Consider the following 26,850-nt stretch of genomic DNA (forward strand, 5'->3'; position numbering starts at 1 on the left):
TTTATGGGTTCTTTTGAGTCTCTTTGTTTCATGGCTGCCTGTTAGGAGTCAAATCTCAAGGTTGCATAATATATACATACTTTGACAATAAATGTATTTTGAATCACACAGTGAAATGTGTCATTTGTGTCAAGAATGTGCAGGGTTGCCGTGCTTCTGGCATCAACATAGCACATTGCTGTTCTAGATTTTCATTTAATTTTTGATTTCACACCGCTAACAGGAGCTTTCAGCCATGAATTCTACTGAACTGGATAACCACCGGATAAAGACCAACGAGCTGAAGATTGACCAGGAAGAGGGAAGTAGCAGTCCATGAGCCAGTTCTCAATGAGAAATCAGAGATGGAGAGGGTCAACAACTTTAAATTCCTTGGTGTTATAATTTCGGAGGACCTGTCCTGGGCTCAACACGTAAGTGCAATTATGAAGAAAGCATGGCAGCGCCTCTGATCCTTGGAAGCTTGTGAAGATTCAGCTTAACGTCTAAAACTTTGACAAACTTCTATAGATATGTGGTGGAGAGTATATTGACTGGATGCATCATAGAAACAACAATACCCTGTGAACAGAAAGTCCTGCAAAACGAAGTGAATATGGCCCAGTCCTTCAGTGGGAAATTCCTTCTCATACAGAGCTGAAGAAAAGAATGTTTTTCTTCAGGTTAGTGCAGTTTATTAGATTTGTTCCTGGAATGAGCAGATGACTGTAAGAGTCATAGCGTCAATAAGAAATAGAGTACAGAAACAGACCTTTCAACCTACTCATTCTACAGTGATGATTAACCAACAGTATAGACTAACCTCACAATAATCCCACTTTTTAAAATTCCTTTTCATTCTCCTCACACTCTTATCAACCTTTCCCAGTTTCTACATGCTAGGAACAATTTCAGTGACCAATTAACCTAAACGTCGTTGAGATGTGGGAGGAAACTGGAACACTCAGAATAATGTATTTGAACATGGCTCCAAGCAGAATCTATATGTGCCTCGTTATGAAATGGAGCCAGTAACTAGGGTCAGTCTCCAAAGATATGAAAGGCTGTAATTTCTGATTTTATCATTGGCAATTTTTATATGCAAGGCAATAAGAAAAAGGTTGGTATATAATGGCCAGGATATACTGGAGCTTAATCGTGTCCTTTTGTTTATCCAGCTGATGACTGAAAATACTTAACTATTAATCAGCACAGAGTTTGCTCCAAAACAAATTCCTCCCCTCATAACACTAACAGTCACCTCAGCCAAAAATCCCTGCTCTCCATCCCAACCACAGCAGAGCAGAACATCATCACAGCAACAAACCCACAGAAGTGCACTTTACTGACTCACTTTGAAATGAGCCGCTGAGTCTGGAACAGTCTGAATCATGTCCTTTTCCTGAGCTCCAGGGTGTGACAGCAAGGCAGGCCTCACAAGTCCTGTGTACAAGGGGAGAGACAGAATTAGAGCAATGGAGAGATGACACACTCTACACATGCAAGTAAACGCAGTGCAAGCAGCACTGGAGAACTTGATGGCTGAACTAATTAAGAACTGACATAATTTACAGAAACATACTTGAAATGGTGAGAGGCTGTTCAGGTCAGATATATTCTAGACATACCAAGTTTTCCAATTTCAAAAATAGTCCAATGATGTCAGATATTCTGAAATGTGAATCACTTTTGGTTCAGCAAATTGTCTTTTGACTTTTTTTTAATACTTCAAATATAGTGGAGTGAATGTGATAATCCTTAACACTCTGAAAATCTATTAAATAAAATATAGCATTGGAAAATATGAGTGCTGATTTTAACCATTCCTGGCAAAGTGTTCACATCCAGAAATCTATGGCTAATAAGGCGAGTCCAATAAAATGTAATCCCCTTTCGATACGTTCAAATCAAAGCTCGAAGTTTAAAGTAAAATTTATTATCGAAGTACATATATATTACCATATACTACCTTGAGATTCATTTTGTTGTAGGCATTTATAGGACGTAAAGAAATAATTGTTGTGTGTTTAATATTTCAGTAATATTTGAGTAATCATTTGAACATATTTTGATTAAGCATTCTTGTTCATCTAAATAATTCATTACAGTTTATATGTATAAATAGATAAATGGTATACATCATCACACTACTCTGTGAAATGCGCTTGCCTCACTTAAACTAAATATGAAGTACGACTCACGTTTCAGACTTCCATGTCTTTCTTTGAATTAGTTTAATGTTTTGAAGTTATGAAACATACCAATAATGACAATTATTTAACAGCTGAATTAAATGGTCATGTATATTTGTCTGATCACATCCGTGAACTGCTTAGAATTTACTGCTTTATATCAATATTAACAATAATAATAATGGAAAATGTTTCTATAGTTTGATAACACAAGGTCATCTGCAGATGCTGGAAATTCAAGCTACACACACAAAATGCTGGTGGAACACAGCAGACCAGGCAGCATCTACAGGGAGAAGTACTGTCAACGTTTCAGGCCGAGACCTTTCGTCAGGACTAACTGAAAGGAAAGATAGTAAAAGATTTGAAAGTAGGAGGGGAAGGGGGAAATATGAAATGATAGGAGAAGACCTGAGGGGGTGGGGCGAAGCTAAAAGCTGGAAAGGTGATTGGCGAAAGTGATACAGAGCTGGAGAAGGGAAAGGATCATGGGACGGGAGGCCTCAGGAGAAAGAAAGGGGGAGGGGAGCACCAGAGGGAGATGGAGAACTGGCAGAGTGATGGGCAGAGAGAGAGGAAAAAAAAACTAGGAGGGGGGAAAAAAATAAATAAATCAGGGATGGGGTGAGAAGGGGAGGAGGGGCATTAATGGAAGTTAGAGAAGTCAATGTTCACGCCATCAGGTTGGAGGCTACTCATAAGGTGTTGTTCCTCCAACCTGAGTGTGGCTTCATCTTGACAGTAGAGGAGGCCATGGATAGACATATCAGAATGGGAATGGGACGTGGAATTAAAATGTGTGGCCGTTGGGAGATCCTGCCTTCTCTGGCGGACAGAGTGTAGGTGTTCAGAGAAACAGTCTCCGTTTGGGTTTTGGGCAACACTGCACACAAGGGTGTGGAATATATACCCAGAGAAGGGCTTGTTTTCAGCATGGTGGATTTAAGGGAGATCCAATCACGGCATTGAAACTAAGTGGAGTGAAGAGTGATTAACTGGTTGCTCAGGTACTGGAATCCAGTAAAGGAGTTGGGGGGGATAACTTAAAGTTAGAGAGGGACAATTCGGCATATGAACAGGGTGGTATAGAATATAGCAGAAATTAGGAAATTTTACCCAAAAGACCGTTAAGATTGAAGGCGTTTGAGATTAGATTAATATTTATAGGGAGGGCTCAGATGAATCTGGGAATTCTATGAAGAACTTAACTACAATTCAAAAAGACAGAGCTGAGATAGAAATAATCACAATTTATTTAAAAGAAAGAGCAGGTATAAGAACTTCTATTCCTCCTTTCAACACCTTGAGCCTTTGGGGTGGGATGGTGTATATGCAACAGGAAAATGCAAATGTGACTCTTCCTAACTGTCCTTAAAAATATTAAGGAAAAATGATTAGTTCATGGCTTTTACTTACACATAAAATATCAGCAAAATTATATCCAGCAATAGTATCACATTTTATTTTGAACACTAGATTTTGACCAGGCTTTATTAACTGTATATGACAAAGCATTGTGACTTATTTGATATTTTTAATGAAAAGTATAGTTGATAATTGATTTAATGCAGCTGAAAGTCTTTACAGTACAACAGTCTGCTTTACCACTATGTTAAAAAAAATCTTCTCTCAGCACAGTCTGCCTAGGCTGCAAAATGGAAAATATGGAAATTGATTTAGGGAGAAACTGCCAAAATGGATCTTTTTTTTGAACTAAGTAAGTGAAAAGCTGAAGCCCTTAGTGTACAACATGGCCAAGATTAAGAATAATAGATGAGAACATGAGGTAAATCAAGAAGCAGTACCTCAAACTTGGGTTTGAACAGCTGGCATGGATTATAGGCAAAAGGAAAGACTTAGGAGCTTCACAGCTTTGTGTTGTTGGGCTAGAGTTGGAAATTGAGAGTCTCAATTTCAATGCAGGGCCTTAAAAAAAAACCAGGCATATTGCCATCTAATTTTTCGGCCCCAGAATCCATGGAGGAGGCATTGTGTAAGATTTGTCTGAAATAATATATTAATGCTTTTTGAAATGTATAGACTCTTTATCACATTGTACAGGAGGTGATTTCCTATGAGCACAACTTGTACTTACATACACTATAAGCTGCAGTTTTGAAAAGATGTTGGAGATTTATGAAGATTTGTGAAATTCGGATGACAGAAGATATTCCTCCAATATTTAAGCAGTGATACAGGAATACTTTTTTTTAAATGACCATGTCTGCCTCACAATTGCATTGTCATTCTTAACCACTGCACTGGTATTTTTTCAAGATACTAACTGCATCAAGAAGCTGAATTCTGAATAAAACCAGAAAATAAGGTCAAGCAACATGTTTGGAAAGATAAACCATGAATATTTCAGATAGATAACCCTTCATCTGAGTCAGGAAAAACAGAAAACCTCTAAATATCAGCCTGCGGAGAGGTTTGTTAAGGGAGGGATGGGATAAATGGAATATATTTGATTGGGTGACGACAAAGTTGACCTGGGGTTAAATTGTAGACTACCCAATAGGGGCTGTTACTGAGAGAGAATATGGCATCATGTCATAATGAAGAAGAGACAGGTTTTAGATGTTATGGAATAGATGAGGGTTGAAACATCCCCAAAGCCTGATGAGTATATTCCACAATCCTCTGGAAGCAAAGGAGATACAGTACTTTTCAAACGGGTTTGAATATAGCTAGGGTACCTAAGACTTTTGCACAGTACTGGAGTAATTTTATGCATTGCACTGTATTGCTGCCAAAGAAAAAACAAATTTCATGACATATATGAGTGATGATAAACCTGATTCTGATAGGGGTCTCTATTGTGGACTGAGAGTGGGAAGGCAACAGGGAGTGGTGAATCATGGTGGGAAAAGGGGAAGGGAGAAGAAAGGGAACGGGAAACACCAGAGAGACATTCTGTAATGATCAATAAACCAATTATTTGAAATCAAATGACCTTGCCTAGTGTCTCAGGGCTACGTGCGTCTGCACCTGCGCCACCCTCATCCAGGCACTCCTTCTCTGCCAGCTGCCCCACACCCCTCCCTGTGGCCCTCCACCCTCACCATTCCCAACATCCTTTGCTCTCACCAGATTTACAAATTTGCTCTCCACTCCAGAGCAGTACAAGGGCAGTATAATGCAAAAGACTTTAGACACTCAAGCTAAATATATGTGCCTAAGACTTTTGCACAATACTGTATGTGGGGTCCTTATAGAGATTTTTGAATTTCATAAGCAACTTCATGGGACCAGAAGATCGGAGAACGGCAAATGTTCCTGTATTTCATAAGAACGGCAGGGATCAGTTAGGCAACTATAAGTTATTGTATTAGTGGTAGTGAACTTACTGGAGAAAATTCCAAGGAATAGGATTTATGAAAGTTTGGAAAGAAAGAGACTGATTGGGAAAATTCAGCATGGCTTTGTGCAGGAGATATCCTGTCTCGCTAATTCCATTGCATCTTTATGAGAAGATGACATGGAAACTTATGGATATTTTTATCTTTTTCTACTTTCCACTCCCAATGACAAGTTTTTGAACTGAGACATGAACTCGCATTTCTTTCCACAAATGCTGCCTGAGCTGTTGAATAATATATGAATTTTTGTATTTTTTATATATACTCATCTTTTGGCAGATGGGCATTGTTGTCTATGTCATCATTTATGGCTTATTCTTAATTGTGTTTGTGAGCCAATCCTTCTGATGACAATGTGCTTGGGCAGGGATTACCCAGTTTGTGGCCAATGATGAAAAACCATTCAGGATCATAAACAAGAGAAAATCTGCAGATGCTGGAAATCCAAGCAACACACACAAAATGTTGGAGGAGCTCAGCAGGCCAGGCTGAGTTCTTCGAGCATTTTTGTTTTCTGCCAAAGGGTTTCAGTCTGAAACGTCAACTGTACAGTTTTCCTAGATGCTTCCTGGCCTGCTGAGTTCCTCCAGCATTTTGTGTGTGTCAATAAGGATCACCTGTGACTTGAAGGTTAGCTCCAAATAATGGTGTTCCGACACACCTAATCCACAGTAAATTACTGTGATCTGTTAAAACATAATAAACCTTTTCCAGTGGTAACAATACCTATTTGACCCACTAAGCCACTTCAACAAAAGTCCAATTGCAGTTCCACAACTTACACTAGCCTTATATTTTGGGTGAAATATCAAAAACAATTATAAATAAATTATAAATAAACATTCATATATTGAGTTAGGTGTATCAAGTTACATATGCTGTTCGAATTGTGCTCACTGTGCAACTGTTAACAGCACCTCAATTTATAAATTACATTTCATCAAATGTTTAATCTTTCGACATCATACATATTTGAAACTTTGCCAACATTTAATTTGTTTTAGATAATTGTGGGTTTTAAATTCAAACTAAGTCATGGGGTACACAGTTTTCCAAGGAGTATTATTATGTAATCCATAATGCTGAAGTACATCAGGTTCTGCAACTAATTACCACTTCAGGCCAATCATTTTCTCCCTGATGGCTATGCTTCTCTTAAACTAGCAACATTTTGCGAAGTTGCCAGCCTCTAGAAAATTAGAAAAAATAAATAAGAAATGACTGGCTTTCTTGCTGATTCTTATGGTTATCATTTTCTGAGCATGACATGAACATTTGCATGAATGATAAATTGTGACAAATGAAACATGGAGTGCATGCCTCAAAATGTTTATATAGTCCAGTGGATCTGTAGTAGGATCACTCACATGAAGGTAAATGTAAAGCATTCTGTTGCTACAGTCAAATTTCTTCTTGTATGCACAGTATATTTTTATTATGAATCAAGTTTATTCTTAAAATATAGGAAGAACACTTTCAATAAGGCCAGAAATACCAGTTGTAAACACCAAGTAAATTGACCCTCTGGTGGAGTAGGAAAATAAAATATGGTTCAGGTGCCTATATTCCTTGAGACATTCTCCATTTCATTTGACATTTGTGTGTAAGTGTACCACAGAAATTTAATTGAGACACCAAGTGCACCAGGTGAAGCTTCCTAATATTGAGATATATTGACTTAATTTAAGAAGTAGCTAAAGGTGTCACCCAAGCTCTTAGTCAGCATGGAATAGCAGCATGGTAACGTTGTAAATAGGTTCATTATTGTCATATAATCTGAGACAAGATGAAAAGATTGTCTTGCATACTGTCCATACAGAGCAATTCATGATAACAGGGCATTGAGGTAGTACAAGGTAAAACAATAAGAGTATGCAGAATTATGTGTTGAAGTACAGACCAAGTGCATTACAGGTAGAAAAGAAAAGGTGCAGAGCCTCTAGCAGACAAGCTGAAGGAGAATGCTAAGGGATCCTACAGATATCTTAAGAGCAAGGGACAAAATTGGCCCTCTGGAAAATTAAAGTGATCATCTATGCATAGAGCTGAAAGAGAAGGCAGAGATCTTAAATGGATGATTTGCATCTGTATTTATTCAGGAGACGGACACAGAGTCTACAGAGGTGCGGCAAAGCTTCAGTGAGACCGTGGACCTTATGCAGATTATAGTGGAGGAGGTGTTTGCTGTCTTGAGGAAAATTAGGGTGGTTAAATCCTCAGTGTCTGACAAGATGTTCCCTTAGACCCCATGGGAGGCTAGTGCTGAAACTGCAGGGGCCCAAACAGAGATATTTAAAACATCATTAGTCATGGGTTGGGTGCTGGAAGATTGGAGGATATTTAATGTTGTTCCATTGTTTAAGAAAGGCTCTAAGAGTAAGCCAGGAAATTTGTAGGATAATGAACCAGACATCAGCAGAGAGAAGGTATTCAAAGGACCAGATATGTAAGTATTTGGACAAATAGGAACTGATTAGGGATAGTCAACATGGCCTTCGATGTGATAAGTCCTGTCTAACCAATTTGGTAGTTTGTCGAGGAAGTTAGCAGGAAAATTGATGAAGGCAAGACAGTGGGTGTTTTCTATATGAACTTTAGCAAGGCCCACATGGGTGGTTGGTCAGCTGGCTGGAATTCAAGATGAGATAGTGAATTGGATTAGACATCAGCTTCGCAGGAAAAGCCAGAGAGTGGGAGCAGACGATTGCTTCTCTGACTGAAGCCCTGTGACTAGTGGTGTGCCACTGGAATAGTTGCTGGATCTGTTGTTGATCATCTATATCAATGATCTCGATAATAATGTGGCAAATTGGATCTTCAAACCTGCAGATGATACCCAAGATTGGGAGTGTGGTGGACAGCAAGGAAGACAATCAGATTTGCAGCGGGATCAGGGCCAGCTGGAAAGATGGGCTGAAAATGGCAGATGGAATTGAATGCAGACTCGTGCATGTGAGGTGTTTTGCTTTGAGAAGAACAACCAGTCTTATGCAGCGAGTGGCGTGCGGTAAAACAGAAGGATCTGGAATACAGATGCATAATTTCTTGAAAGTGGTGTCACAGGTAGATAGAATTATGAAGGCATATTAGCCTTCATAAATTGTTGTTATGAATACAGGATTTGGAATGTTATGTTGAAATTGTATAAGGTCTGATTTGCAATTTTGCTCACCTACCTACTGGAAAGATGGGAATAAGATTGAAAGCATGCAGAGAAAATCTTCAAAGGATGTTGTCATGACTTGAGGACCTGACTTATAGGGAAAGGTTGAATAGGTTAGGACTTTATTCCCTGGAGCTTAGAAGCATAAGGGGAGATTTAATGGAGTGTACAAAATTATGAGGTGTATAGACAGTGTAAATTCACGTAGGCTGAAGTAGATATCATGGGTTGAAGGTGAAAGGAGAAATATTTAAGGGGAACATAAAGGGGATTTCTGCTACCAATCTTTCCAACCACAATGGAACAAAATATAACCTGGCACAGAATGATTTTTAAAAATTGTTGATACTACTTGTGCATATGTAAGAACAGGCTCACAAGGGTAGGGAACTCAAGAGGGTGGCAGCAGTAATAGGGAACTCTATAATTAGGGGGACAGATAGCGATCCTGTGTACACAAAAAAGAAACACAGATGGTAGTTTGCCTCCCAGGTGGCAGGGTCGGCAATGTTTTTGAATCTATCCATAATATCCTGAAAAGGGAGGGTGAACAGCCAAACATCATGGTACATATTGGTACCAATGACATAAGAAGTAAAAAGGAAGAGGTCCTGAAAAAAAGTATACAGGGAGCTAGGAAGGAAGCTGAGAAACGGGACCTCAAGGGTAGTAGTCTCGGTATTGCTGCTGTGCCACATGACAGGATTGGAATGAGTTGGAGTAGGGGGCAGGGATTCAGATTTTTGGATAATTGCAACCTCGTCTGGCACAGGTGTAACCTATACAAAAGGAATGGGTTACACTGGAATCTGAGGGAGACAAACATTCTTGCAAGCAGGTTTACTAGAGCTGTTGGAAGTGGTTTAAACTGATATAGCAGGGGGATGGGAACCAGTATGATAGAGCTGAGGATGAGCCAGCAGGTTTACAAACAGATGATCGTTGTTCATAAATGTAACGAAGGGCAAGCCATTGACTATATGGATTGCCTTGGTGTGCATACTATTTATCACAAATTACTGTAAATTGCACATTGCACATTTAGACAGAGATGTAACATAAAGATTTTTACTGCTCATGTATGTGAAGTATGTAAGAAATAAAGTCAATTCAATTCAATTCAATTCCTTGTGCAAGATTCCCAGAAGGTTAATGTACATGTTGATTCTGTGGTGAAGAAGGCAAATGCAATGTTGGCATTTATTTCAAGGGGAATATAATATAAAAGCAAGGAAATAATACTGAAGCTTTATTAGACACTAGTCAGTCTGCACGGAGTATTGTCAACAGTTTTGGGCCCCATATCTCAGAAAGGATGTGTTGTCATTGGAGAGAGTCCAAAGGAGATTCACAAGGATGATTCCGGGAATAAAAGGGTTAATATATGGAATGGTGAAACAGACTCGATCAGCTGAATGGCCTAATTCTGCTCCTATGTCTTATTGATCTTATGGTCTTATGTTAGAAGTACTGAACTGTACATACTGTAATATAAAACTGTACAGACTGCTGAATGTGACTTTACCTCCATTTAATGGTAATGGACAGGGAAACTTCAAATTAAATATAGTCTCGAAATACATATGCATCACCATATATTACCTTGAGGTTTATTTTCTTGCAGGCCACAGGAAAACTAGAAAATAAAAAAGGACTAGAATATAAAAGCAAGGATATAATACTGAGATGTTATAACACATTAGTCAGATGTCACCTGGAATATTAATAGCAGTTTGGGGCCCCTTACCTAAGAAATGGGTTTGGAGAGTGTCCAGAGAAGGTTCATCAGAGGAGTTCCTGGAGTTAAAGGGTTAATGTATGAGGAATGTTTGATGGCTCTAGGCTTGTACTCGCTGGAGTTTACAAGAATGAGGGGAGATCTCATTGAAACCTATCAAATGTTGAAAAGGATGGATAGAACAGATATGAAGCGAATGTTTCCAGAAGTGGGAGAGCCTAGGACCAGAGGGCAAAGCTCCAGGATAGAAGGATATCCCTTTAGAACAGTAATGAGTAGAAATTTCTTTAGCCAGAGGGTGGTGAATCTGTGGAAGTCATGGCCATAGATAGCTATGGAGTCAAAGTCATTCAGTATACTTAAAGTAACAGTTGATAGATTCTTGATTACTAAGGGGAGAAGGGAGGAGACTGGGTTTGGAGGGATAATAAATCCCATAGCGGAGCAGAGTCGATGGTCCAAGTGGCCTAAATCTGGCCCTATGTTTTTTAGCCTTATAATCTTAAAAAACACAATATGATCAATGAAGAACTACACTCAGTGACTGAGGAACAATGTATAAATGAAGACAAATTGTGCAAATAGTAGATAACCAAATACTGAGAACCTGAGTTGTAAACTCCCAGATTCATTTTCTGGCAAACATTCACAGTAGAATAAATACAACAGAAACACTGAAAAATTACACATAAAGTCTAACAATCAACATGCAAAAGAAGATCAACTGTGCAAATAATAACATAAAAATAATAATAAATAAATGGTTATAATTATTACTGAGAACATGAGTTGTCTAGTCTTTGAAAGTGAACCTATAGGTTGTGGAATCCGTTCAGAGTTGAAGAGAGTTAAGTTATCCATGTTGGTTCAGGAGCCTGATGGTTGAAAGGTAATAAATATTCCTGACCTGGTGATGTGAGACCTAAGACTTCTGCACCTCCTTCCCAATGGTTGTAGTGAGAAGGGAACTTGGCCTGAATAGTGAGGCTAGTCCTGATTCTATCAAAGCAGAACTCACACTTATCCGGTGGGAATCTTCATTTTTTCATCAGCTACTGGACCATTTCTTCATAATGGCATTCCCCAACAGACCTCTATTGAAATGGCACCGATTCCCAATGGCACATGGATTTAATAAGTTCCAATTGGAGATGGAAAAAGGAATGGAAGTTTTAAACCTTCTTTCACAGGACCCAGTCAGACATATGTTCTCTGCAGCCACTTCATGCTGTGTCCACATGAATAGAACCAGCCTTGCCACACCAGGTGTGAAGGTTATTTGGCCAGCAACAAAGAGATGATGAATTAGTTAACATCTCTAGGCACACAACTAATGGGTCTAAATCCTTATTGCCTTAATTTTAGCCTGCGAATTGTCACACTCATCTGGCTTTATAATGTGTTTCACCATGCCTACAGCCTTTAGACATCTTTTAAAGTGAAATTTTACTTTAATTTAGAACACAGACATTGCATTCACTTGCTGTCAATTATTCTGTATGGCAGTGATTTGTGCATTCTATATACAAGAGTTTCTGCAGATGCTGGAAATCCAGAGAAACACACACAAAATACCAGAGGAACTTAGCAGGCCAGGCAGCACCAATGGAGAGGAATAACTAATCATTCCGTCGGCCTACTCACCTCTTCACTTATCTTGCCCTGACCTTAATACCTGCCCATCATCTCCCTCTGGTTCCCCACCTCTTCCCTTAATTCCACAGTCCACTCTCCTCTTCTACTAGATTCCTTCTTCTTCAGTCCTTTACCTCTTCCACCTATCACCTCTTTTTCATCCCCTCTATCCCACCCATCCAGATGGGTCCTCACCTGGTCTAACATATTACCTGCCAGCTTGTACTCCTCCCCTTCACCCAGCTTCTTATTTTGGCTTCAGTCTCCATCCTTTCCTGTCCTGATGAAGGGTCTCAGCCCAAATTGTTCACTGTTCTCCTATTGAACTTGCACAAAATACAGTTCAGTACCATAGAGTCATAGAAAAGTACTGCAATAGAAACAGGGACTTCAGCCCATCTAATCCATGCCTAACCATTTGGAATATTGCCTCCCTGTCCAATTGCCTGACCTTCTCTCATCATCACCGCTAAGAACATCTTTCAGAAGGGTGTAAAAGCTCTACAGAGCTTTCAAAGACAAAATTTATGAGAGTCTTTCCACAGACAAGAGATTTCAGCCATGCGGAAAGATGGGAGAGAATGCATTTTTCTCCTTGGAGCAAGGAAACTTCAGAAAAGATGTTGCAGCAATGCATAACATTGGGCTGGTTTGAATAAGTAGAGATAAGCTGTACTCCTTGAGCAATAGACAACAGACAATAGACAGTAGGTGCAGGAGTAGGCCATTCGGCCCTTCTGGCCAGCACCACTATTCACTGTGAACATGGCTGATCATACACAATCAGTACCCCGTTCCTGCCCTCTCCCCATATCCCTTGACCCCATTATCTATAACAGCTCTATCTAACTCTCTCTTGAATGCAACCAGAGACTTGGCCTCCACTGCCTTCTGGGGCAGAGCATTCCACATATCCACCACTCTCTGGGTGAAAAAGTTTTTCCGCATCTCTTTTCTAAATGGCCTGCCTCTTATTCTTAAACTGTGGCCTCTAGTTCTGGACTCACCCATCAGCGGGAACATGCTTCCTGCCTCCAGTGTGTCCAATTCCTTAATAATCTTATACGTTTCAATCAGATCCCCTCTCATCCTTCTAAATTCCAGTGTATACAAGCCCAGTCACTCCAATCTTTCAACATATGACAGTCCCACCATTCCGGGAATTAACCTTGTGAACCTATGCTGCACTCCCTCAATAGAAAGAATGTCCTTCCTCAAATTTGGAGACCACAACTGCACACAATACCCCAGGTGGGGTCTCACCTGGGCACTGTACAGCTGCAGAAGGACCTCTTTACTCCTATACTCAATTCCTCTTGTTATAAAATGATGAATCATGGTAAGTCAGGAAAACAAATTCAAAACGTTGAGGGAAATAAAAGTACTTTCCTTGGTAGCTAGGATTCACACCTCTATGAAGATAGTGGAAACAGAATCAATCAGCAAAACCCCTTGCTAATCTGCAATAATTTATGTGGATTTGAATAAACTTCTGTGATTTATAAAGATACTAGTCTGTGGTGAAAACAAAATAGCGAAGTCTCAGGCATTTCCATAATCTTTATGCAGAGTAGTTCTCCTTACCTCAACATTTTACCTACTACCACATTTGGCACATTCTGCACTCTTTTGCACATTGGCTGTTCATCCGTTCTGTTGGGTGTGGTCTTTCATTGATTCTGTTGTGTTTCTTGGATTTACCTTGAACTTTGAACTTTGAACCTTGAACCAACCACACAACTGAGCCATTTCTGTTTCCTAATCCAATCAAACTATATTTCACTAAGAGTTTGAGGAGATTTGGTAGATCACCAAAGGTTCTAGTGTATTTGTACAGATGTACTGTGGAGAGGATTCTGACTGGCTGCATCACTGTCTGGTATGGAGGCACCTTTGCACAGGATCAAAGAAAGCCAGCAGAGGTTTGTGAACTCAACAACTTCATCGTGGCCACTAGCTGCTCCACCATTGAAAACATCTTCAATAGGTGATTCCTCAAGAAGACAACATCCATCATTAAGGACCCTCACTACCCAGGACATGCCTTCTTCTCATTGGAACCATTAAGGAGGAGGTAAAAGAGCTTGAAGACACACACTCAAAATTTTAGGAATAGCTTCACCCCTCTACCATCAGATTTCTGAATGAACCATGAACCTATGAAGGCTACCTCATTTCTTGCTCTCATTTTGCAATTATTTATTTATATTTCTTACTGTATTTGATAGCTTTTTTATGTATTGCACTGTAGTACTGTGCCAAAACAACAAATTTCATAAAGTACTGCATGTTGGCTGTGATAAATCTGATTCTGATTCTGATCTCACCTTTATCTCATTCTCTGAGCAAGAGCAGTTTTGCTGCCAATCTACATACAATTATTCACTTTGATTTTGAGTTAAGACCACTTTTTGTGCAACAGTTTCGAAAATGGGAAAAGTTCAAAATGCCAGTCCGAACTTTTTATAACTGCGGACTTACACGAAGAAGTCATAGGCAAGCAGAATGCATGGATGCTTCCGCACAGCTCTGCTGTTCACTAGCAGGGAATCTTTTCCTTTCATTCCTCTTTCACATTCTTTATTTGGGTTCCAGGTCAGAATGTTTCTCTTCTAAGTGGGCTTCTGCCTGACAGAGGATGTGAGGCCATGAAGGCCGATTGATGGCCCCCCGACTCGTAGTGTCTGCATCTGTCTTTTTTTCAGATACGTTTTCAGAGTGTCGTCACAGCGCTTTTTCTGACCACCACAGAATCTCTGTAAGTGGGGTGGGAGCTGTGGACACAACACTTGTGAAGAAGGGAATTGAAGATCCACACACATGTCAGACCTAGCAGAGTTAGTGCATTGCAGAACCACATCAGTGCTGGTGACACAATCTTCAAGGAGGATGTCATCATTAGTGTGCCTTTGAGAGACTCTTACAGGAGAGAAATGATAGACGGGAAAAATTTAGGGAGGAAATTTCAAAACCTACAACAGTCACCTGAACTGCCAAAGCTAGGAAATGCAAGTGGAAGGTGCATACAATCCAGAATTAGAGGAACCGAGTGAAATTGATGAGCTAGCGGTTGGTGTCTTCATCCACATGCACTCTAGATTTGACTGTGCTAGTATTTTCCTTTCTTTATCTGACATAAAATGGTTTCCAAACCTCTGGCAGCTTTTACTCTCCCATTCACTTATCAGCCCAATACAAAGTGGCCTATGCAATTAACCAATGTCTAGATTGTAACATTCAAATTTTTTACAAATTTCTTCCCAGCTCCTCTCTGCTTCTGTAACGTCCTCCAGAACTGCAGCCAAGACCTACAGACTGGTCTGAGTGAGGTTGAGGCATGTCGAGGAGAGGATCGGAGCGGGGTTGAGACATGTCAAAGAGAAGTGGGTAGAGCAAGGTCGGGACATGTTCGAGGCAGAGTCAGGGCATTTGAAGCGGATAAAAGTCAGAGTGAAGGAGTTCCAGACCCCATCCGCCTAAACTGAGAACGAGGTTTCGTTGACCTAAGCGCCGGGTCAATTTGGAAAGGTCATGTACAGGCTGAAACATGGTGGGGGGGTCCAAGCCCACAGCATATTGATGCAACAGTGCCTGGGTCCTAGTGCAAGGAACGACCTAGTGTTTGGAGCACCACCAGGCCAGATAGATCAGAATCAGATTCAGAATCAGGTTTATTATCAGCAGGCACATGATGTGAAATTTGTTAAAAAGACAGGGTGTCAGGACAAGAGGTGAGTTTTTGTGCCTGTTCTGCTTGCTGCTCTGCAGCATTTGCTCCACACTTTGCTGTGCTAAGGCTGTGGCTGTGGGTCTGCTCCGTCTGCTCCGGGCTTCGTGTTTATTGACTCACGTTCATTCTGAACGGTGTTGCTTGCTTTTATTTGTAACCAGGTGATCGATAAATATAATTATTTTATTGTTAGAGTGCACCTTGGTAATGCTAAAATAGCTGCCTGTGCCTTTAAGAGAAAACAGTGATGTCATTTTGCATAGGTGGAGTAGAACGAAGAGTTGCCATGTTCTAAAAAGGATGACGTTGGAATGCTTTTCCTAGGTTTGGTGAGGAAAGGTGAATAATATTTGATGATATCCATGTAAATTTGTTTATACTTGTTTGTAGATCTCGAGTATCAGTAATTTGACATGTTTTATGTGTGGATGCTTTAGATTTTCGCAAGTAAATTGATCCACACTGGATAGCATGATTGCGAAGTTCCTTCATTGGCCTACTCATTTCAAGGTCTGGCCTATATGTGTTTGGAAGTTAAGCATATTTGTGCCAAATATATCTCTTTTTAAAAAATTTATTAAATTTTAGAAATTACAAAGAATAAATGTGATAATAAAATAGTAAGAAAAATAATATTGACCCTCCCCCCCTTAACCCCTATCTAAAGAAAGAAGAAAAAAAAAGAAAGAAGAGAAAGATTGCCTGGATATCGAAGGATCCCCACATGCTCCATGGAGTTCAAAATAATTTTAATATTTGTTTTTACTTTCTCCAATTACTATAATTTTATCTTCAAAGGACCTGTGTATTTAATCCTATCTTTTGTAAGTATGGGAGCCAAATTTTCAAAAATATATCATATTCATTTCTTAGATTATATGTAATTTTTTCAAATGGAATACAACTATGTATTTCATTATTCCAACGATCCATAGTTAAATATAAATCAGATTTCCAACTAACTGCGATAACTTTTTTGGCTACTGCCAATGCAATTTTTATAAATTTTTTCTGATACTTGTTCAATTTAAGTTTCGGTATTGTCCCTTCAATGTCTCCTAATGAAAATAATAGTGGACTATGTGGGAGTTGTACTCCAGTAATTTGTTCCAATAAAAGTCTTAAATTTATCCAAAATGGTTGAATTTTAAAACAAGACCAAGTAGAATGTAAAAAAGTACCAATTTCTTGATTACATCGAAAACATTGGTCAGACAAATTTGAATTTAATCTATTTATTTTCTGTGGTGTTATATATAATTGATGTAAAAAATTATATTGTATTAATCTAAGTCGAACATTTATTGTATTTCTCATATTATCAAAACATAATCTTGACCAGTTTTTTTCATCAATTTTAACATTCAGATCAGATTCCCATTTTTGTCTTGATTTATGAATTCCTAATTGTTTGCTTTTGAATCAAATTATACATACAAGATGTAAATTTTTTAATTTTTCCTTTCTGAATTAATATTTCTATTTCACTAGGTTTTGGTATCAACATTGTTCGTCCCAGCGTTTCTCGTAAATAGGCTTTTAATTGAAAATAACAGAAAAGAGTGTTATTTGATATTTTATATTTATTTTTTAATTGATCAAACGACATCAATATACCTCCTTCAAAACAATCACCTATATATTTAATCCCCTTTAGGAACCAATTATGCAAAAGTTTATTATCCATTGTAAAAGGAATAAGCTTATTTTGAATTAAAGTTCTTTTTGCTAATAAAGATTTCTTTATCTCATCGTCCATATTTACCTTAATCCATAAATCAATCAAGTGTCTTAATATAGGAGATTCTGTATCCATTTGGATTCCCATTTATATATAAAATCTTCTGGTCTGTTTTCTCCTATCTTATCTAATTCTATTCTAATCCATGCCGGTTTTTCTTCATCAAAAAAAGACGCAATAAATCTAAGTTGATTTGCTTTATAATAATTCTTAAAATTTGGACGTTGTAACCCTCCTAAGTATATCTCTTAGTTAAGATGAGATGTATTTATTAATATTTTCAATGTTGTGTATAAAGTACAGCGTTGGTGGGATTCTACCGTTGTTTATATTGTTTTTATTAGAATTGCCACCACCGTATTGGTTTTGTATATTTTGTTTAAGTTATTTTCGTACTGAATATGTAACAATGGTGTGGTCTGAAGTTAAACTGAGATTGTAATAGCTGGAACTGTTTTTTAAATTTATTTTGTTTTTATTTTGATACCGTCTTTCTGCAATAAAACATCTAAAACAGATGAAGGAATTTAAGACCCGATAAACTATTTTTTGTCCTACGTGTGTATTTTCCCCTTGGCTACAAAATATTGTTTGCATGATTTGTGCTTTTTTCTCTCTCTCTCCCTGCGCACTGGGCGTTTGTCAGTTTTTTTTAATGGGTTCATTCGGGGTTTGTGGCTGCCAGTAAGGAGATGAATCTGAAGGTTAGAAACACAGAAACATAGAAAACCTACAGCACAATACAGGCCCTTCGACCCGCAAAGCTGTGCCGAACATGTCCTTACCTGAGAAATTACCTAGAGTCCCCATAGCCCTCTATTTTTCTAAGCTCCATGTACCTATACAGGAATCTCTTAAAAGACCCTATTGTATCTGCCTCCAACACCGTCGCCAGCAGCCCATTCCACACACTCACCACTCCCTGTGTAAAGAACTTACCCCTGACATCCCCTCTGTACCTACTTCCAAGCACCTTAGAACTGTGCCTTCTCATGCTAGCCATTTCAGCCCTGGAAAAAAGCCTCTGACTATCCACACGATCGATGCCTCTCATCATCTTATACACCTCTATCAGGTCACCTCTCATCCTCCGTGGCTCCAAGGAGAAAAAGCCAAGTTCACTCAACCTATTCTCATAGGGCATGCTCCCCAATCCAGGCAACATCCATGTAAATCTCCTTTGCACCCTTTCTATAGTTTCCACATCCTTCCTGTAGTGAGGCGAACAGAACTGAGCACAGTACTCCAAGTGGGGTCTGACCAGGGTCCTATATAGCTGCAACATTACCTCTCGGCTCTTAAACTCAATCCCATGGTTGATGAAGGCCAATGCACCGTATGCTTTCTTAGCCACAGAGTCAACCTGCACAGCACCTTTAAGTGTTCTATGGGCTTGGACCCCAAGATCCCTCCGATCCTCCACACTGCCAAGAGTCTTACCATTAATAGTATATTCTGCCATCATATTTGACCTATCAAAATGAACCACCTCACACTTAGCTGGGTTGAACTCCATCTGCTACTTCTTAGTCCAGTTTTGCATCCTATCAATGTCCTGCTGTAACCTCTGACAGCCCTCCACACTATCCACAACATCCCCAACCTTTGTGTCATCAGCAGACTTACTAACCCATCCCTCCACTTCCTCATCCAGGTCATTTATAAAAATCATAGAGTAGGGGTCCCAGAATAGATCCCTGAGGCACACCACTGGTCACCGGCCTCCATGCAGAATATGACCCGCCTCCAACCACTCTTTATCCTCTGTGGCAAGCCAATTCTGGATCCATAAAGCAAGGTCCCCTTGGATCCCATGCCTCCTTACTTTCTCAATAAATCTTGCACGAGGTACTTTATCAATTGTGTAATTTATACATGCTTTGATATTAAATATTCTTTGAACTTTGAACAGATTGAGCTGAAGCTCCCTGCACATCCATGGTTTCCATAGCTCCACCATTGGAAGTAATTCCATTGGCTTCCTGAGCCTTGAAATTAGGAATTTTTCGACCACTCCCTGCCTCTCCATTTATTCTGCTGCAAGATGCTTCTGCAAACCTCACCAGGCAGAATAGCAATTCAGCATGAACTAGACAAACTGAAGAGCCAGATTCATGACTCTCTCCTTTCCAAGTTTTAATTATTCTGACTATGAAATTTTGTCTAATCACTCCAGTGCATTACTTCAAAATGATATGTAACAAGTGCAAATTGCTATTCATAGTGTTGTGACTGGAGAGGCAAAAATGGATAAAAATATAAGTAGGAAACAGAATTCTCAAATGAGTGAGTTCCAGGAACAGGAGCCAATATAGTTGTATGGTCTTGAAGAAACAACTCACCTTAAAATAAATCTATTCAATCAAAGGTCTCCGACTTGCCTAGCCACAGGATTTGGAAAACAATCCTCTCCTAATATTGACCACTATTCCAAAGTTGAAACTGAGTGCTGAGAGCAGGAAGTTCAACGTAAATTTATTATTAAAGTATGCATACTATATACAACCTTGAGATGCATCTTCTTGCAGACACCCACAGGAAAACAAGAAAAAAATACAATAGAATCCATGAAAAACTAAAGACCAACAGACTTCCAATGTGTATAACAGGACAAATCATGCAAATAATTTAAACAATAAATAATACTGAGAACTTGAGCTGCAGAGTCTCCGAAAGTGAGTTCACAGGCAGCAGAGTCAGAAAGTGCTTCAGTCACCCCATTGTGACTCCAATAAGTCCAACTAGTTTACTTCTACATTGCTCTTCATTCTGGCAAGAAATGAAGACTGGGCTTCTCACTAAGCATGTGTCACTGAGCCACATTCAACAAAGTGTAGTTAGCTGATGCACAATGTGTCAAACGTTATACTGCACAGCACACATAGTTTTTAAATATCAAGATTTACAGCGTTCTTTTACCCTAAATAAAAGTAACAAATGTGAAATAATAATTTCATTTGTTGGACTGGAATGCGTGGTGATTCTTGCAGGCTGCTGTCCAGCACACCCTTGTATATGCTGGTTGTTAAAGCAAGCAACACATTTCTTGTACATTCTGATGTACACGTGATAAATAAATGTGAATCTGAATCTGAACCATATTCACCAGGAATATTAATCTAAATAAAAATATACAGATACATTTTATAGCACAGATCTTTGCATAAGTTGTAAATATTTCATGAACAGCAATAAATTTAAATGGTTAATATGAGGGAGGCATAATTTTAAGGTGATTGGAGGAAAGATTAGGGGAGGATGTCAGAATAAGTTTTTTACACGGAGAGTGGTGGGCATGTGGAACACTCTGCCAGAGTAGTGGTAGAAGCAGATACATTAGGAACATTTAAGGAAAGTTTAGATAAGCACATTTATGATAGAAAACTGGAAGGCAATGTAGGCAGGAAGGCTTCATGATCTTAACGTAGGTTAAAATATTGGCACATCGTGGACTGAAGGACCTTTACTGTGCTGTAATGTTTTATGTTCTATGTTCTAAACTGAACTACTATTTCATTAACCCTCAGTTCGACTTTACCATGAGGTATGCTTGTTACTCCAGTATCTACCGGATCTTCTCTGGACTTACAGTGTAGCCACAGTTGTCCTCTGGACAGGTCTCTGCCAGTTCTGACATTTCTGGTAAATTCTAGTGCTCATTGACTCTGCTTCGTTTGCTCATTGTGGAGCTGTGCTTCTCACGTGAATCTACAAACTCTGTGGCAATGAGGATATCCATCCACCCCACTATATAAGAATTTTGGATCCCCTGTGCATTTTCCATTGCCGACTGGAAAACCTTTGAGTCCAATTTAATTCCTGATAGGAATTTGATGTAAGCATGCAATACTTATGCTTATTAATAGCCAATAACTCTGACTCCCTTATCCAGAAACAGAATCACGCTAATATGATGTGAACTTTGTTGTCTCTGGCAGCAGTACAGTACAGGGACATGAAATTACCCTAAATTACAAAATAAATGGTGCAAACAAAAAGGAGTAACAAGGTAGTGTTCACAGGTTCATGGACTGTTCAGAAATGTGGAGAGGAAGAAGCTTTCCTAAAACATTGAGAGTGGTTCTTCAGGCTCTTTTACCTCCTCTCCTGTGGTGGTAACAAGGAAAGGGCATGTCCTGAATGATCAGGGTTCTTGGTGACAGATGCTACCTGCTTAGTCAGGATGTTTGTAGGGATCATGGAGATGCCCATGGTGGAGCTAGTTGAATCTACAGCCCTCTACAGCATCTTGCGATCCTGTGCATTGGAGCTTCCACAGCAGGCTATGATGCAACTAGCCGATATACTCCCCACCATACATCTATAGAAATATGCAAGATTCTTTGGTGACATACAAAAGCTTCTCAAACTCCTAGATGAAGTAAAGTTGCTTGTATGCCTTCTTAGTGATTGCATCATAGTGTTGGGCTCATGATAAATCTTTCAAGATTTGACATCCAGGAGCTTGAAGCATTCTACTACACCCACCTCAATAAGGACTGGAATGTATTCTCCCAGCCTCCCATTCCTGAGGCCATTTCCAATTCCCCTGTCTTGCCAAAACTGAGTGTGCGGTTGTTGTTGCAATACCATTAAACTAGCCCATCTCTCTCACTCTTGTATGTCTCCTTATTGTCATCTGAGATTCTGCACAACAACAGTTGATTCACTATTTTACTATCTGAGAATTTATAGATGCCTTTTGAGCTGCACGTAACCACTACAGTACTGTGCAAAAGTCTTAAGCACCCTTGCTATATACGTACTTAAGGTTTTTGCACAATACTCTAGCTCCATAGCTACTATTACTTTCAGGCTTCCTGCCATGTCCATCACAGTCTGGTCTTCACTGCCTTTCTGGCCCTGATATGCTACTGCCTCACAATAGTGAAAGTCATTGCTATGATGGAGGCCTTTTAAATACTGTATATCAAACAGCTTCATCTCAGTTCCCTCATCAACCTGTCTACACATCAGCCAAACCTGCAGTACCAACTTACAGAATCTTTTAAAGTAAGAGCATCTGTTTTCCAGTGCCTTCAGCCTGACCATAATCACAGATCAAGTGTGCAACTTGAAGTAATCTGTGATGGTTTTGGATTAAAATATACTTTCAAGGGTTTTACAACTTCCTCATGAGATATTTCATCTGTGCTTTGTGACACAAATAAACCACTGGTGTTTCACAAATGCTTCCATCTTTTCACTAGTGCTTACATTTCCACTGTCCAGTCTTGGGTAGAATAGAATTGAATAGAACTTTATTCTGATTGCCCAAGATAATCAGTTTGCAATGCTGCTCCAGTCGGTGCAAAACCAGATATTTACAATGCATGTGGTACAGCTTAATTATATTTTAAAAATCCCCATATTTGCATGCAACAAGTGACTTTGATGATCCATAACACTCAAAGGCCATGGGCAATCTGGGGTGTATCATCATTCATCTGCACAACAGCCCTTGGGAAGGAGCTGTTTTTTCAGTCTAATCCTCTTGGCTAAGATGTTTCTGTATCTCCTACCAGATGGCAGGAAATTGAACAGACGGTGTACAGGATGGGATGGGTCTTTAATGATGTTGCGAGTGTGCCATAGGCATCATGAGTTATAACTTGTCTCCAGTTATGGTAGATGAGTCCCAATGATGTGATTTTATCATTTGCTTTCAGGAAAATCCCTACCTGGTCCTTGTATCCTATCCTTTTCCTGATCACCACCATGTCTGGTATTACCACAATCACCACCTGCTGATTTACCATCCTACCCAGAGAACATCATACTTTTTTAATACCACAATATCTCTTCAAGCAACAAAACACCATTTTTATTATCTGTGTGGCATCTGTGGCTGTCGGGCTGTCCCAGGCAGCTACACGTCCGTAAGAGAAGGAGGCACAAGGTTTGGTCTGTTTGGAGTTCAAACACAGAGTCCATCATCATCTAGACCCCTGAACTAGATGAATACCAAAGATCAGAGCCCGAGTCCGAAAGTCACTTGGAAGTCTGGAAATCATAGACTGACGTCGAGTTGTTGTTGATTTTGTTGCTTCGTGTTCTGTGTTCTTCTGCCAACCATTTGTGGCCATGCTATGCTGGTGGTGGAATATGTGACAACACTTGTGAGCAAGTCCAATTGTGCTTAATACAGAGGGGGTCTCCATGCTCTCTATCAGGGGTAAAGTCATTGTTAGGTCCTCTTCAGCTGGCTCCTCCCAGGAATTGTAGAGCTGTTCCCTGAGTCATGGCTTTGCCCATTCAGAGGGAAAGTGGTTGTGACTTCACCAGGTGATAACTCCAAATAAAAAAGCAGGAAATAGAACCAGCTCGAACGTGTGACTAAACATGACTCACTAAACATGAATCAGGAGGGATTGTGAAGCATTCTCCTCAAATTTGGCTACTTCCAGAAGTTTGTCTCAATCTTATGCTTGTTCAAATCAAAATATAAGCCCAGATGCCAACCAGAACCAATGATAATGAACACCAGTGTCAAGCTAGGCTGCATCATTGCTTCAGAGCATTTACATAGAACATAGAACAGTGGAGCACAATATAGATCCTTCCGCCCATGACGTGACTATATGGGTTTCCTTGGGGTACACCAGTTTCCTTCCACAGTCCAAAGATGTACCGGTGGTAGGTTAATTGATCATTGTAAGTTGTCCTGTAATTACCCTAGGATTAAATCACAGGAATGCTGGGTGGAGTGGTTCAAAGGGCCAGAACAGCCTATTCCACACTGTATCTCAATAAATCAATAAATAAATATATAACCTTCCCATTGAGTGAAGCTAATCTGCAAACTTGATGGGAACCCATTTAACCAACATCAATTACATTCCAGAACCTCAGGAACAACTAGTACTTGCTCACTCAGAGACCAAGCTCCAATACATTGTCTGTCCTTTCACTAAACTATATTAGAGAATGGGCCTTTTAATCATTCACAAGGCCAGGTCCTCTGCCAACCTGACCTGATGCACCACACAGTAAAGATTCTGGACAAGACCCCTAGGAAAGCTAAACAATCTTTTGCATTTTAGAAGTCGGATCTCAGTGAAGACAAGCATTAATGATGAAAGACACTGCCTCCTTCAATATATTTTTGGTTGATGTAAAGAGCATGGTGAAGATCAGGATCTCAGACATGGCACAAAACAGACACACTACAGGAAAAGCATTAGCCATGCCCCCCACCCCCATGTGTTTCAGAGAGCTAAACTACTTACAGCAGCATTTGTAAGGATTGCATACATCATCTTCCAAGCCAACATCACCAATTCTGAGGCCCTGGTTATAGTCTATCTGCTACCTTAGGCAGGCCACATTGTTCACATGTCGGACCGTAAGACATAGAAGCAGAATTGGGCCATTTGGCCCATCAGGTTCACTCTGCCATTCCATCATGGCTGATATACTATCCCTCTCAGTCCCAATCTCCCACCTTCTCCCCATTACTTTTGATACCCTGACTAATCAAGAACCTATCAACATCCATTTTAAATATTCTAAATGATCTGGCCTCCACAGCCATCTGTTATAATGAATTCCACAGATTCACTACCCTTTGGGTAAAGAAATTCCTTCTTATCTCTGTTCTAAATGATCCACAAATCCAGAACCATCAGATTCCAGATTCCTGAAATGAACATTCTTTTCTAAGCCTTGTGGATACCAGGTGAACAGGTGAAAAGATTCATGTATGTACAGCCTTTGAAAAGAAATCCAACATTCATCCAGATATTTGGATATCTCTGGCCCATAGCCAATCAAAATGGAGAAGGAGCATTCAAGATGTTATTAAAAACAAGGTCATGCAACAGAAACATGCAGAGGCCCCGAATTATTAGCAGGAGAATGGGATCACTTCACAAACCACCCACCTGTCCCCCATCCCAATCAACCATCGTCTGCCCCATCTGTGGAAGAGACTGTGATTCTCATTTTGGCCACAGGATCAATGAAGAGTGAACTAAGTTATCCTTAGCAACACACACAAAATGTTGGAGGGACTCAGCATGTCAGGCAGCATCTACGGAAATGAATAAACGGTCAATGTTTTGTGCTGAGACCCTTCTTCGGGATCGGAAAGCAAGGGGGAAGACACCAGAATAAAAAGCTGGGGGGAGGGGAAGGAGGATAGCTGGAAGGTGATAGGTTGAGCAAGATGGGTGGGAAAGGTAAAAGGCTGGAGAGGAAGGAGTCTGATAGGAGAGGAGAGTGGACCAGAGGAGAAAAGCAGGAGGAGGGGACCCAGAGGGAGGTGACAGGCAGGTGAGAAGAGGTAAAGAGGTCAAAGTGAGAAATAGAAGGAGGGAAAAGGGAAAAAATTTACTGGAAGGAGAAATTGATGTTTATGCCATCAGTTTGGAGGCTATCCAGAAGGAATATGAGGTGTTGCTCCTCCACTCGGAGAGTGGCCTCATCGTGGCACAAGCGGAGGCCATGGAATGGGATGCTACAGGGAAATTCACCTTTGGCAGATGGAGCAGAGGTGTTCAATGAAGCATTACCCCAGTTTATGACAGGTCTCACCCGTGTAGTTGCGGCCGGATAGCGAGCACCAGATACAATAGACGACCTAACAGATTCGCAGGTGAAGTGTTGCCTCGCCTGGAAGGTCTGTCTGGGACACTGAATGGAGGTGAGGGAGGAGGTGAATGGGCAGGTGTAACACTTTGGCCGCTTGCAGGGATAAGTGCCTGGAGGGAGATTAGTGGGGAGGGACAAATGAACAAGGGTATCACGGAGGGAAAAATCTCTGCGGAAGCCAGAGAGTGGGGGGGTGCTGGGGGAGGTAAAGGGGTGTTTGATGGTAGGATCCCAGGGACTAACTAAGAAAAGAAACATACTATCTGCTACATCCCAACACAAAATCAATGAAGAACTTTTTTGTTCAGAGGTTTTCTTGGGATCAGAGGTTGAATGAAATTTAATCTGACTGCTGTCAGTAGTGCGGGAGCCACTGAGATGAGCAAGACTTGTGTTTCTTCAAAATGGTCACCACTTTATCAATAGGGGGAGGATCCGTTTTTTCAATTTGCAGAGATGGGTCACATTCAGGGAAGCGAGGATCTTATTATTAATAGATTTGGGCGGTATAAGGCGGTATTCACCAACAAGAGAGAAAACATCAGCAGGAATTAAAACTAATGAACGATACCTATCAAAATCCAAATCACCTTCCGTTAACAAAAAAAGATCATGGATATTCTCAGAATGTAGAAGTGTAGGCACACTGAGATTGCACTCTCTGTAACAAATCGCTTTCCTCATGACGCATTATAACTAGTACCCAAGGACGACTGTA

At 40.0% G+C, this 26,850-nt stretch overlaps 1 protein-coding gene across 4 annotated transcripts in view; it reads right to left on the minus strand.

The window, feature by feature from the left end:
* erg (ETS transcription factor ERG) overlaps positions 1-26,850 on the minus strand; it is a 275,925-nt gene that overhangs the window by 206,527 nt on the left and 42,548 nt on the right. For all 4 annotated transcript variants that reach the window (XM_059968797.1, XM_059968793.1, XM_059968798.1 and 1 more), the window contains exon 2: positions 1,334-1,422. In XM_059968797.1, the coding sequence (XP_059824780.1) occupies positions 1,334-1,372 (39 nt within the window). In that variant the 5' untranslated portion in view covers positions 1,373-1,422. The remainder of the gene's footprint in view (positions 1-1,333; positions 1,423-26,850) is intronic.

Source organism: Hypanus sabinus, chromosome 4, assembly GCF_030144855.1.
Source record: "Hypanus sabinus isolate sHypSab1 chromosome 4, sHypSab1.hap1, whole genome shotgun sequence".
Lineage (NCBI taxonomy): Eukaryota > Metazoa > Chordata > Chondrichthyes > Myliobatiformes > Dasyatidae > Hypanus > Hypanus sabinus.